This window comes from Lytechinus variegatus, chromosome 4 (assembly GCF_018143015.1).
Source record: "Lytechinus variegatus isolate NC3 chromosome 4, Lvar_3.0, whole genome shotgun sequence".
Classification (NCBI taxonomy): Eukaryota; Metazoa; Echinodermata; class Echinoidea; order Temnopleuroida; family Toxopneustidae; genus Lytechinus; species Lytechinus variegatus.
The window spans coordinates 16,830,375-16,843,514 of NC_054743.1; the positions used below are offsets into that span (position 1 = coordinate 16,830,375).

The window sequence follows — 13,140 nt, forward strand, 5'->3', positions numbered from 1 at the left end:
CAATCTTCTTCCATTCACCACCTGTTATGATTTGTTTAACTTTCAAAATATTGTTTTTTTTATCAAGTTAGGAAAATATAATACATTTTTTTTATACTTTATGTTATTATTGTACCAAATAATTTCGTTTTCAATATTCGTTACTTTAAATATATCGATATACTTTAAATCAGCCCATGAAAATATATACTTCAAGCTGGGGTCAGGTATTCCAATTCGCTACAAATATGACACAAGAACTAATAATATATATACATATAGATATATTTACATATATCCCCTTCTTATTTATTCATTATTTTAGTTCACGGTATTATTTTGGTCAGGATTACCAAAAGATACACTAAAGGCAAAACAGAATGGAAAACGATGGCTCCCGATCCTTCCACGTGATCAATCGGAGTGGCTTCAATGCTTCCCTGATTAAAAGGAGGAGTAATGTTTTTAATCACTAATGTCGAAATGTCGTTCGTAGTTTGCGTTGTAGAAATTTCACCTCGTGGCCACTGGAAATCATTACATGTTACCGCACTTACTTTTGAAGTTATAACGTGTGAACAGCAAGAGAAGAGGCGATTTTGTGGTAGGAAGAACACACCCCTTGTAACATGACCACTGTCCGCACTAATGACCTTTGCAACCAACTTTTCATTATTCTGATAGCACGACAGTGTTGTTTTCATGCTCCCAGAATCAGCACGGCAGTGAACCTCGTAAGGATGTGGGGTGTTCGTACTTAAAGTGATAAAGCATTTTGCAGGTCCATGTGGAATTTCTACCACAACCTCCTTCTCAAGCCTTTCTCGCCACACATGATCGATGGCATACTCCACCGCTGTAAGTATGTAAATTCCTTCGTCTATATCATTTACGTTATCTATTTCAAGATTTATACAAAGGAATGAATTTGAACATGAAGAAACTGTTGTTGAAAATCGTGATAACTGGGTTGGGCTTTGCAGGCCCATTACATCATATTCACCATTAACGCAGAATGGACGATGCTGTGATTTTAATCTAAGTGTATAATATGGAACAGGTTTTGATGTAATGTTCTGGGTCCATGATATCTGGAATGGGACCACACCGGGTTTACCTGCTGGTAATATTATTTGTTGGGTAATCTCGCTTCCTGATACGAGGACTGCACTCCTAGCCAGAAGGACGGCTAACATGGCTAAGGCCAGAATCGTCTTCAGGAAGCAACGTGTACCAGCCAGGACTGAAGGACAGCAGCATTTGTTCTAAATCAAGAAGGTATTGTATATGGAGGAAAAAAAAGAATTTTGAATTCCTCAGAAATCGATCACACCGCTCCCTGAAAATAATATCGATCAGAATAGAAATAATTATATCTATAATCACATAATTTACTTAATGGTAATGTGAAGATAAAACCTACATGTTATCAAAATAATTGAAAGTGATATGTGATAGGAGTCAATATGTACTATTCTTACATTATTTTCGTGTATTATTATGATACATTATTATAAAGCTTGAAAAAAATCATATGTAAATGTACTTTGATACAATGTTGGTACTGACAGAGAGTTAAAATCAAATGAATTTCTGCACCGATGATATTCATAATTATGATAGGGTTGTTACTTAACATTGGATATACTTTACCGCTAATCTGCTCTTACGAATGTGTCACATTCATATATAATATTAGGTGCGTATGTGTGTGGGTATTTGTGTAAATATAAATTAACATCCACGCTGTTAAAAATAATTTGAACAACTGTTTACTATGTGAATCGCACAATATTCAGTAGTTTTAAACAAGTGATTGAAGTATTAAAGAACCATGCTTGAATTATTGATAATTAGATATTTGAATTTAAACTTTGTTTTTTAGGATTTTAAGCACTTGTTTAAACTCTGAAACAACTACTGTACGATTCACAAAGTAAACAGCGTTGCTTAAATGACTTTACAGAGGAATTAGGAAAACACTGACAAAGCTGTGATCGAGTTTGATTTCGATTATGGTTTTAAACCATCCTTCATTCATGCCATTAGGCTCAAATTAGCTCTTGAAGACGATCTGAAACAAAGATAGGTATACCCAGAGTATTTTTCACGCTTTCTTATCAAACTAAGGGTTTCTAAACATATCTTACCTTGCTCGCTGATGCACTGGGAAGAGAGTGTTAGTGCAGTACCGTTTCGTGTTATCGTAAGCTAGGTTTTTCAAGTAACTGAGGAAATAATGTATAAATAACAAGCACATTAAAAGTACGAAGCTAAAATACATGATAAATGAACTAGAAGAATTATCCTTACATGCGAACAAAAAAATCATAGCAATGGTTCTATATATTAAATATATTGCGAAATCCTAAAAAAAGAAATACCTGCATTTCTATTCTTCAAATAAAAGGGATCAAATATCTTTTTCCGATGATACTTTACTTAATGTATGAAAACTAATCTATATTGTAAAATATAACAAGCATAATGAATAATCGTTGACTACTAAAATAAACAAATAAAGTATGAAGCACATAGGGTATTATGGAAAACGTGAACTACTCTTGAAAAGACACACCGATTTACCGTCATGACGTATTAATTTTCTCAGTTTCTTACTGACCCTTAACACATCTAAAGTATTTCCATTCCTATCCTGGAAATGTAAGACAGGTTTGACTTATTCAAATGACTCTTTCGTATATCCTATGGAAAACTATACAAACCAAAGAGATGCCATTTACTGCTATTTCTACACAAAATTAAAACGTTCAACGTAATTAGAACAAAATCTATATTACCTGATCACGACCGCTGAAGGTCCATGAACTGGTATTTTTTTTCCAGTGTCTATCGATGACCAGGAGGATGACGGAGGGTCCTGTGAAAAATATGTGATAACACCTTATTGATGTTTTATGTCGCAATGAAACATACTATTTGGTAACACGAGCAACTGTATGATCACTGACGATAGTATTAATACAAAATATAATAGAAAACAAAAGTATCTGAACGTAATTGACACATGCAATTTCACCTTTTTCCTTTTTTTTATTTGTATATCTTGATAGATAGATAGATCAATGGTATTTATTTCAATTCTCAACATATTGCAGTAAACTGAATTGCATGTGAAGTTAAGGGACAATTTCATTGACTACATTTTACATAATGATGGACTACGATATTTGAAAGTTCAGGAAATCATCTAGACCAGTGAGTAAAATGAAAATCTAACAATATACAATACTTTTTGGACGTGTCAAAAGGAAAAAATGTTTTGTTTGGTGAAGAGGGTAAAAAAATTCTTCCTTTGTAATTATGTAAGGGTTTTCAAGCTATAACACCATTTAAGAAAAGCAGTGATAAACGCTCATCGGATTATATATCTGAAAAAAAAAGTTGAAATCTGAATTTAGAAAACTCACTTCTGTTTCTCTGGTCTCGTCAGTCAAGGGAAATGGTTCAGACGGATGACCTTCACCATGATTTGACTTCATTTCATGAAGAAAGGGTGGATGGAATACTTCGTACTCAAACGTAAAGAGATTGTCCTTGGTGTTGGTTATGGTGTTCCTATTCTCTACCAGGTTCTTCTTGTCTGATTCCAGTTGAACTTGCATTCGGCTTTCTTCACGTTCGTCAGGAGATTTTGGCTTAGCAGATAAGAAAGAATTACGCTCATCGCTCCCATCCTTCTCGGCTTCTTCGGAAAGAATCTTTGAAGACAGTTCGTCAGCACGTGACTGCATATCTGCTGCACGATGCTTTGCATTACATCCACTGGATACCAAGAGCTTCCCCTCATCAGCATGGTCATGCGGTGGTGACATCACTTCCAAGCCACATTCTGCAGCTCCGTTGGCAACTAGAAGTTCAGCAACCTTTGATTGGCCGTTTTGCAATGCAGCATGAAGTGGTGTCTTTTGTCTGAAATTACGCTTGTTGATATCTGAAAGATGCTGGATGAGATATCGAGTCATTTCTATATGACCAATTGCAGCTGAATAGTGGAGAGGTATCATCCCTTCTATATCTGCCTCGTTCACATTACCGCCTTCTGAAATGAAGAAATCCACAAGATCCAAGTGACCAACTTTAGCTGCGGCATGGACAGGTGTCATTCCGTCGTATTTATTCTGGTTTGCTTTGTTTTTAAGAAGATACTTCACAGCTTGCAGATGACCACACTGGATGGCAGCATAGAGTGGTGCACAGCCCTCCTTATCAGCTTTGTTCACATCAGAACCTTGTTGAATGAGACATTCCATGACTTTCAGGTGACCTCCATAAGCAGCATGATGGAGAGGAATCATCCCATCTTCATCTATCTCATTGATATCAGCTCCTTTGGAAATCAGGAATTTCACAAGGTCTAAGTGACCAAACTTTGCTCCTGTATGAAGCAGGCGTTTTGTACGACATCTATCATGCTTTGCTTCGTAGTTCAGGAGGTTTTCGACAGCTTCTAGCTGGCCATATGCAATTGCAGAATGAATTGGCGCCCAGTCTTTGGCAAGTCCCTTGTGCACATCAGACCCTCGTTTAAGAAGATACATTATGACCTTTATGTGACCTCGACTAGCTGCACCATGGAGAGGAATCATCCCTTTATCGTTTTCTCTGTTTACATCTGCACCTTTGGAAATGAAGAACTTTACTATGTCTAAGTGGCCAAACTGAGCTGCTGCGTAGAGAGGATTAATGCCATCAAATGTGTTCTGCTTTGCGCCCTTTTCTATGAGATACTTCACAGCATCTAAATGTCCATATTGGACGGCGGCATTGAACGGTGTACGACCATTGGCTTCAGCCTTGTTCACATCAGATCCTCGTTGAATAAGATATTCAATGACTTCCATCTTACTGCTAAATGCCGCACCATGCAGAGGAATCTCACCCGAGTCATTTTCTTCATTCACATCAGCGCCTTGAGAAATAAAGAATTTCACAATTTCTAAGTGACCGAATTTAGCTGCGACATAGAGCGGGGTCATTCCATCATATCTCTTCAGCTTTGATCCCTCTTTTATGAGATATTTGATAACCTCTAGATGACCGTATTTAATTGCAGCATCGAATGGCGTAAATCCCTTAGGTGTGCCCTTGTTTACATCAGATCCTGCTTGAATGAGATATTTGATGATTTCCATGTCACCACTGATAGCTGCACCGTGCAGAGGAATCCGACCTGATGGGTTTTCACTCTTCATATCAGCTCCCTTCGAAATTAGAAACTGCAGGATTTCTAATTGACCGAACTCTGCGGCGGCATAGAGAGGGGTCCTACCGTTATGTTTATTCTGTTTTGCCTCTTTGCTCAGTAGGAATATCAAAGTCTCTAGATGGCCATGTTGAACGGCGGCATTAAATGGAGTCCATCCTGTCTGGTCTTCGCAGTCTATACTAGACCCATGTGCAATAAGACTTTCAACGATGCCTGTATGACCGTTGGCTGCTGCTTTATGGATTGGTGTTTGACCTATGTCACATTCCACCTGTACATCAGCTCCCCGACTGATGAGCAAGTTAACGATATTTCCATGCCCTCGTTCTGCCGCTACATGGAGAGGACAACGTCCACGAGTACTTGGTTTATTCACGTTTGCACCCCGACAGATTAGATCGTCAACACCTTTCAGATTACCTTTTGAAGCTGCGTTGAATAGCGGTGTGTTTCCTTTTTTGTCAGTTCTGTCTATTTGGGGACTGGATGTTGACCCCCGTCTTGATGCGATGGCATCCCCACCTATGGGTATCTCGTCTGCAACTGCAATACTTTCTAGCGGACCTTGCCCAGTCTCATCTGCTTCAACATTCAGGATGTTTGCGTTCTCTGCTACCTCCATCGTAGGAGTGATTTCGTGCAGCCCCACGGGTGCGTCATTATCGTAAGATGTCTTTGCCAGAAAGATTTGATCCCCTTGATGGATCTCCAAACTTCCGTCTTTCTCGTCTGCGCCAGATCGACTTGGTGGAGCAACAGTTGAGCATCCACTCTTTCCGCCTTCAGTGTTGCTTTCTCGCCTTCCATTTATATTGTCCGTTGAAACGTTGCCTCCTGATGCGACCTGCAGCTTTCCAGTTTCCCTCGTCCTACATGTCCTATATGACCACGAAATTCATATTTGTACGAATATAAAAGTACTACCAAATTGAGTTAGATTTGATAATGACTACGTGATATCATTGTAACGCGAATAAAATTGTTTTATCATGCGAATGCTTTAAACAGATTTATTTGATATCCTCGGGGAGGAGTTGGGGTGAAATTTCAAAGAGAAATACCATTTTGCACTAATAAGGTTTATCATTGGAATTATATAAGATACAGTCATTCCTCAAAAGGGGAGGATCCACCACTCAAAAGACAATGAAAAAAATAATTTAATAAACCAAAAACAACAAATTCATTTATCATTCTGAGAATTTCAATGCTATGGGAAATATGCATGGCCAAATTAGTGGTTAATGAGGGTTGATATGGCAATAAATGCCACCCAATATTGCATCGTACGATGTTGTTATAATATCGTGACTATATATTTTCACAATATGCATGATAATTATAAGGACGGGAGTAGGGCACAGTAAAATTAAGATAAATATCGTTGTTGACATTCGGATCTCATAATAAACTATCAAGAAAATTAGGCTGATTAAGATGACAAACCTTTCAACTGTAAACCAAATGGATACTTTTTTCGCCAACATATGGCAGATTCACAATCAAATATATCAAAAAATTCGGATAGTGTGATTATTTTAGCAAAGACGTATACGATTACTAGGACATTTACAAATCAAACTTACACAAACAATATTGATTGAGATAGGAACAATATATTTTTTTCATACAAAGCAACACATATTCTACTCTTTTTAAGACGGGGTTCAATGTAGGCAGATACACTATCTCCTCAAACTTTAGAAGTGTACAAAAGAAACTTACGTCTTGTCCTGAATTTCTCCATCGTCATCGGTGTCTGGAAGTATCCTTTTGTCTATGCAACCAGCTCGTTTGAACTGTGAGGTATCATCACGAAACTGAAAAAGGGGAGGAAGAATAATGAACTTCAATCAATGTGAACTACTTAAAAAAATACTTAAAAATAAAAAAATATTTTGTTATTAAAATTTGATGATGATATAGAACCCGAGAAATGTATCAATGTATATAGCACAGTCATCTTCCTGGGGACATGCCCTGTGTGGCACTTTTAGGGGTACAAAAACGCAAAAAAGGTACGAACATATTACAAATCATTAATTTGGAAGATGTGCTAAGCTCTAATAATTTGTTTTTACATATGATCACTCTCAGTTTTATTGGGGTTTCAGGGTATGATCTTGGTCATTTGTTTACATCAATGTAAAGGCTTAAACATTAATTTGAAGGAAATGTGTAATCACTGAGGTGTCAATGTGAGAAGTCACAGAAAACTAAAAAGGGAAACCAAAAATATATGAAGGAAGAGGTACCTGTGTACCTTTGTGAAATGCAAGACGAGGCAAAAGCACCAGAAATTTACACTATCAAGGAGTTACTACCACTATTTTCTAGAGTTCATTAGGTCAACTCCCTCGCGCTTGGTTCCTTTCTGGATCTAAAGAAATTATACAGCTTAAGTAAAATTATAATAATTATAATAATTTGATAAAGTTAAGCCCTGAGAATTTGTCAAGAATTTATATATTTCCTCTAATTTAAACCTGTATTTAACTTGGCTACTTGTAGACCAGAATAAACAGGGGGTCAATTTGAACCCCGAACTCGGCGGCTGATTGCACAATCGCGGCGAAAATTTGCAAGCACTAGAGCCGGGGAAACTACGAGACTTTAAAGTAAGCTTTTCACTTTTTTTATAATTATTCAACTGTGCATTTAGCGTACAAAATGTGCCCTAAATCTGCCATTTTGTATGTTTTTGCTTTTAGCTCACTTTATACAGCTAGAAGAGTTCTAATTTTTAGGTGAAAATACCAATTATTACATTTCCAACAAATATCAACGAAAATTGCCAACAATTGAGAAGACTCAGAGATAAAAAAAAATGATCATTGAGCCAGAATCTAAAATCCCCGAAAAGTAACCATGAACCTATTTTTCAGGTCCATGACAAGCATCAAAATATTTTTTTTCCAATAGCGTCACTTGTATATGATAATAGAAAGATAGATACTATGTCAATATTTTTGCATATTGAAATCAGCCAACATCTGGAGGGGAGTGTATTGGACAAATTCCTGTAAATGTGAGAGTGAGCAAAAACAGTTTTGAAGCATGACTAATCTTCGGATTTATTTAGATTAAGAGGTTAAGAGAAAATTCATGCATGGGGCAAAATTCAACCATCAGAGGAGAGTATCATTTAATTAAATTTATTCCAAGAACACTTCTTACACCAGCATCATGCAAACTCTCTTTTTCTCATTCGCAAGGATGTGTCACCATGATGGAACGTCACAGTAGGAAACATATCCATTTTGCATGATAAAGGCTCCCGTGGAAATACTTGATTGTGATTAGAATATAAACATAAAAAAGGGCTCTTAACAGAAGGAGCGAGGAGTATTGTACATGTTCGAGGACTCTCGTAAGAAATTAATCAAATGTATTCATCACAAATATAAAAGGAACACCCACCAGAGATGGAAAATGTTAACAACATTTAAGCATAGGAAAGAACTTTTCCAATTCAAACAACACTTTTGATGATACGGTATTTCTCGTTCTATTTCCTCATATTGTTCCCATCTCGATTCTAAGTTCTTCATTCTTTATTTCCCCCTTTGTCCATTTTCACTCTTCAAATTTTGGAAATTTTCTCATCCCGTCACAGTTTGATTCGAAGAATATTAGCCAATAGCATAAGTCTATATAATATTGCTAATTGCTTGACTTATCTGACTTTAATCATGTTAAGTGTGTAGCGTGTGATAGGTTTAGAAGTGCTATGCAATGCTAAGTTTTACTACAATAACAAATAACAATTTTTCCTGCTCTAGAGCACTGCAGCTTCGCAGAATTGTAAGTGATATTACATTTTCGGACATGGGGTGACACAATCTGCTATTTCCTGATTATCTACATGTTCATCATCTATCACAAAAGAAAATAGCTGCATCTACAAAGCTATATTCTCCTAACAAAATACACAGCTATTTTGAGATAGAAAATATTCACTGTGTCCGATACAATTATTCTTGTCCCAGGACAAAAAATATGTATTAAAAAAAGAAACCACATACGCGGATCCAGGCTCTTACCCCTCCCCCTCCTACAACTGATGGCGGAAAGATAAGAAAGAGCAAGAAATGTTAATAAAATAAAAGGAGGAGAATGATTGGAAATTTAAAAAATCTTTTAGATCACTAGATACATGTCTTCTTCATGATTACAAAAAAGATGCTGGGAATGTTTAATTTTCGTCTTATTACATAAAATGTCCGGATTTGATTTTTTTAACCACTCGCTCGATGCGCTCTCTCGCGAAAAAATAAAATCTAAATATGTATCTTACCAATCAGAAATTATTTCAAAAAGGCTTGCTCAACTAATTATTACAAAACATACAAATAGTTCACACAGGTGATAACCACATGGTGAAAATATCCGTTTGCACCGAAATGCCTATTATGACATTTCGGGCACCTTTTTTTGCTTTGCCCCCCCCCCCCCCCCCCCGCCAACGAAAATACGCTCCACATTTCCTTTTGCTTAAAATGCAAATAGAAGGTGGATCATCACTTCATGACCAAACCTTTTAGCCCCTCTCAGCCAATTTCGTATCATAACTCCTAACATTGTGAACTCTCGTGCATTTCAAACTGTGACCAATCTTTGTCGCTTCTCTCCAATTTACAATCTGCCTTACATTATTTGCAATTAATACTAGGATACTGTGACCAGCCACCCCAAACAAAAGCCACCAAGGAAGATTCTCTGTTAATATTCAGAACAATAATTTGAGCTCCAACAAGTTAAAATTGGAATATTACCATATCTAAAAAGTTACTCTTCTTCTTTATACTATCATAATTTGAAATAAAAGGCAAAGATGCAGGAGTGTTTTTATCCCATGTTTTTTCTGAACTGCTTGGAATTTTTACTGAGACTGCACAGTGTGCACATAGATATAGAGTGAATCCGAAATTTAAAGCCTTGAAATCCAAGCTCTTTTTTAATTCTTCTACATCCAACATGTGAAATCAATACGTAATTTGCAAGTTTTATTGTGTTATTTTCAAGTTACATTATGTACCGATTTTAGGCTTATGACAATATTTTTCAAGCTCATCATTGGAAAATTAATATTTTGTTGGTTTGGGAATGGCAGGTCACATTTTATTTTGTTTACATATGACATGAGGATAATAGCAGTCAAACGTTAAATAAACTGATACAACTGTAGTCCACCTCCTGGACTGTTGTTATTTTGTACGACACGACTACCAAACACCCAGCACACTACAACCATAGAGCCATCAACAGTACACGCATTCGGGGAAAGTGAATCAGTGGGTAAGGTGAATCACTGGGGGTAAGTGAATCAGTGGAGGGCGCGGGCCCGGGCGTGTGTGTGTTGGTCATGGTTTGCCCAATCAGTAAAAATCGTCCAGGACGTGGACTAATACAACTGTTGTTTGAGCAACTGTTGGTTGAGCAAAATGACCGACCTGTGAGGAGAGCTTCATAACAGAGAATATTTTTTTTTTATTTTGTCATCCTCAGGCACTAGTCGGTGGTAATTTCTTCCACTTGTATTATATTCTTGTTGTCTTTTGCCTGGAAAAAAATGAATAAATATGCTTTAAAAATGGATCTCTTTATAAAAAGCTTAAAAATCATAATGCTACGGAAGTATTGTGTTCAGATACCCCTATTTGTTTATATTACAAACGCAACTTTTTATGATATATATGTTCTTACCTTTGCTTTATTCTGTGCAATACCTCCACGACTTATTTCCTCCTCCACTGTGGACTTGAACAGAAGTGACCCCATTGTAGACCCCATCTGTACAAAGAGAGAAGTGATCAGAAGGTGTCAAACCGCGTCAATATCCAGTCTGTTTGATATTAGTTATAATTAATGATCTAATAGTGAGAATACGATCTAGCAAAGGGAATTGATAGTTCATAATCCTTTACATAGTAGAAGTATTGGAAAATTAACCCAGTTAAAAAACATAGTTTATAGGTACACACCAATAAGCAAAATGTAGAACTATCACCACCAATTTATTCCGCACCCTAATAAGAAGGTGCAATTTCCCTCTTTCATACAGATTAGTGAACAACTCCGCATGGATTAGAATAAATAACTGCACACATCAGGGGCGATGAAGATGAGTTGAAAGTGAGGGGGACACAGGAAAAAGGGGCACTGAGGCACTATCTTAAACATGGCCGTATGCTGAATTTTTTTTCGCCGGGGGCAGCACGCGTAAACTGTTTGGAAAAAATCGAAAGCGTAGCGACCGAGCTTATCATTGAGGCGCTTATGCATTTTAGTAAGTGAAATTGTCAGATTTTGTGCATATCTTTGGTGAATTTTGTGAAAATCTGCAGTTAAAAAATGTGAGTTTTCAATGATCATGATCTTAAAATAAAGAAAAAAATACTTCTCTAACCCACTCACATGACTCATGAAACTTAAGGCACGTAGGATTATTTTTTTCATTCATTATGCACTTGCAGAAGTAAGCAGAACGGCGCTAAGTAAAGAAACCGGACGCTCACTGGGCAGGAAAAGAGTGGCTTTCAGTGGACAATTTAACTGATATGCAGAAACGGCACCTATATGAGAAGGCAAAGGGGCACTCGTTAACACATAGAAACAGGTCCTGCTCATGTGAAAGGGGCACAGGACATGTTCGTGGGGGGCACTTTTCTTTATAGGTAAAAAGGGGCACTGATTCGGGGAAAGACACTTACAAGAATGCAAGGGAGCACTTGCTCAGCATAAAACGGGTCCATCTCAGGTGAAAGGGGCACAGAACACGATCATGAGGGGGAATTTGTTGGTGAAAGTTGGCACTGTACGAGATATGGCACGTGCTAACAAATAAAACTGGTCCTTCTTCGGTGAAAGGGGCACAGAACACGTCCATAAGATGCCATTTTGAAGAAAAAAATTACGCTTATACGAGTAAGGGCACTTGGAAACACCTAAAACTGGTGATCTTCCAATGGAAGGGGAAATGTACAAGTTCGTGAGGGGTCATTTTTATTGCGTAACAACGGGCACTTTTTCAGTGCTTCAAAAAGTGGGGGCACTAATGAATATTGATGAAGATATGCCTAGAACTGTTTCACTGGAATAATGCAAATCTTTAAAATTCAATAACTTCGTTATTTTTTATCCAATTTTGATCAAATTTTTTGCATTTTGCTCGGTGATTTTTTTTTTGCTATATAAAGTTGTGCGTTGTGGCCCAGTGGATTAGTCTTCGGACTTTCAAACGAAGGGTCGTGGGTTCGAATCCCAGCCATGGCGTAATTTCCTTCAGCAAGAAACTGATCCACAGTGTGCTGCACTCAACCCAGGTGAGGTAAATGGGTACCGGTAGGAAGTAATTCCTTAAGAAGCTGTGTGCGCTATGAACACCTAGCTTAGCCGGGTAATAAAGGAGCGCCTTGAGCACCTATCTAAAATGTGGATATGTGCGCAATATAAATATCATATATTATTATTATTATTACAGATTAAATATCCCCAGTCTGGATCATCCCATTAGATGAGCAAATTTACATCTTCCGATGAATTTATCAACAGAGGAAATATATTTATGACATTATCTTATATTGTAGGTAATTCAGTTGATTTCATAACATAATTACATAATCACTATTTACTAAAAATATACCTAATACCTGGAACGAACATTATTTTGTGTTAGATATAATCGTTTATCCGCAAAACTGTTAAATTGAGAAAATTTCTGTAGTTCTCTCAATGTCAAAATAGATATTGACAACATTTTCCTGTTTTATTTTCAGAAATTGTAGACATATCGTGTCAAATAATTTATAATTTATGGACTAATCAGCAAAAGTGCAATCATTTATATTTTGTTTTCATCCTTCATTTAAATGAAAGCATGTAATGCTAGAATGTCAAGACACTTGAAAATGTATTTAAAACACAAATTT

At 36.9% G+C, this 13,140-nt stretch overlaps 1 protein-coding gene across 1 annotated transcript; it reads right to left on the bottom strand.

The window, feature by feature from the left end:
* Positions 1-1,152: 1,152 nt before the first annotated feature.
* Positions 1,153-10,990, bottom strand: LOC121412840 (ankyrin-1-like). The gene is made up of 6 exons (XM_041605601.1): positions 10,916-10,990; positions 6,935-7,029; positions 3,411-6,087; positions 2,781-2,860; positions 2,130-2,207; positions 1,153-1,222 (listed from the first exon to the last, which is right to left on the bottom strand). Exons 1-6 carry the CDS (start codon positions 10,988-10,990, stop codon positions 1,153-1,155), a joined length of 3,075 nt encoding a protein of 1,024 aa, XP_041461535.1.
* Between the last annotated feature and the right edge of the window lie 2,150 nt (positions 10,991-13,140).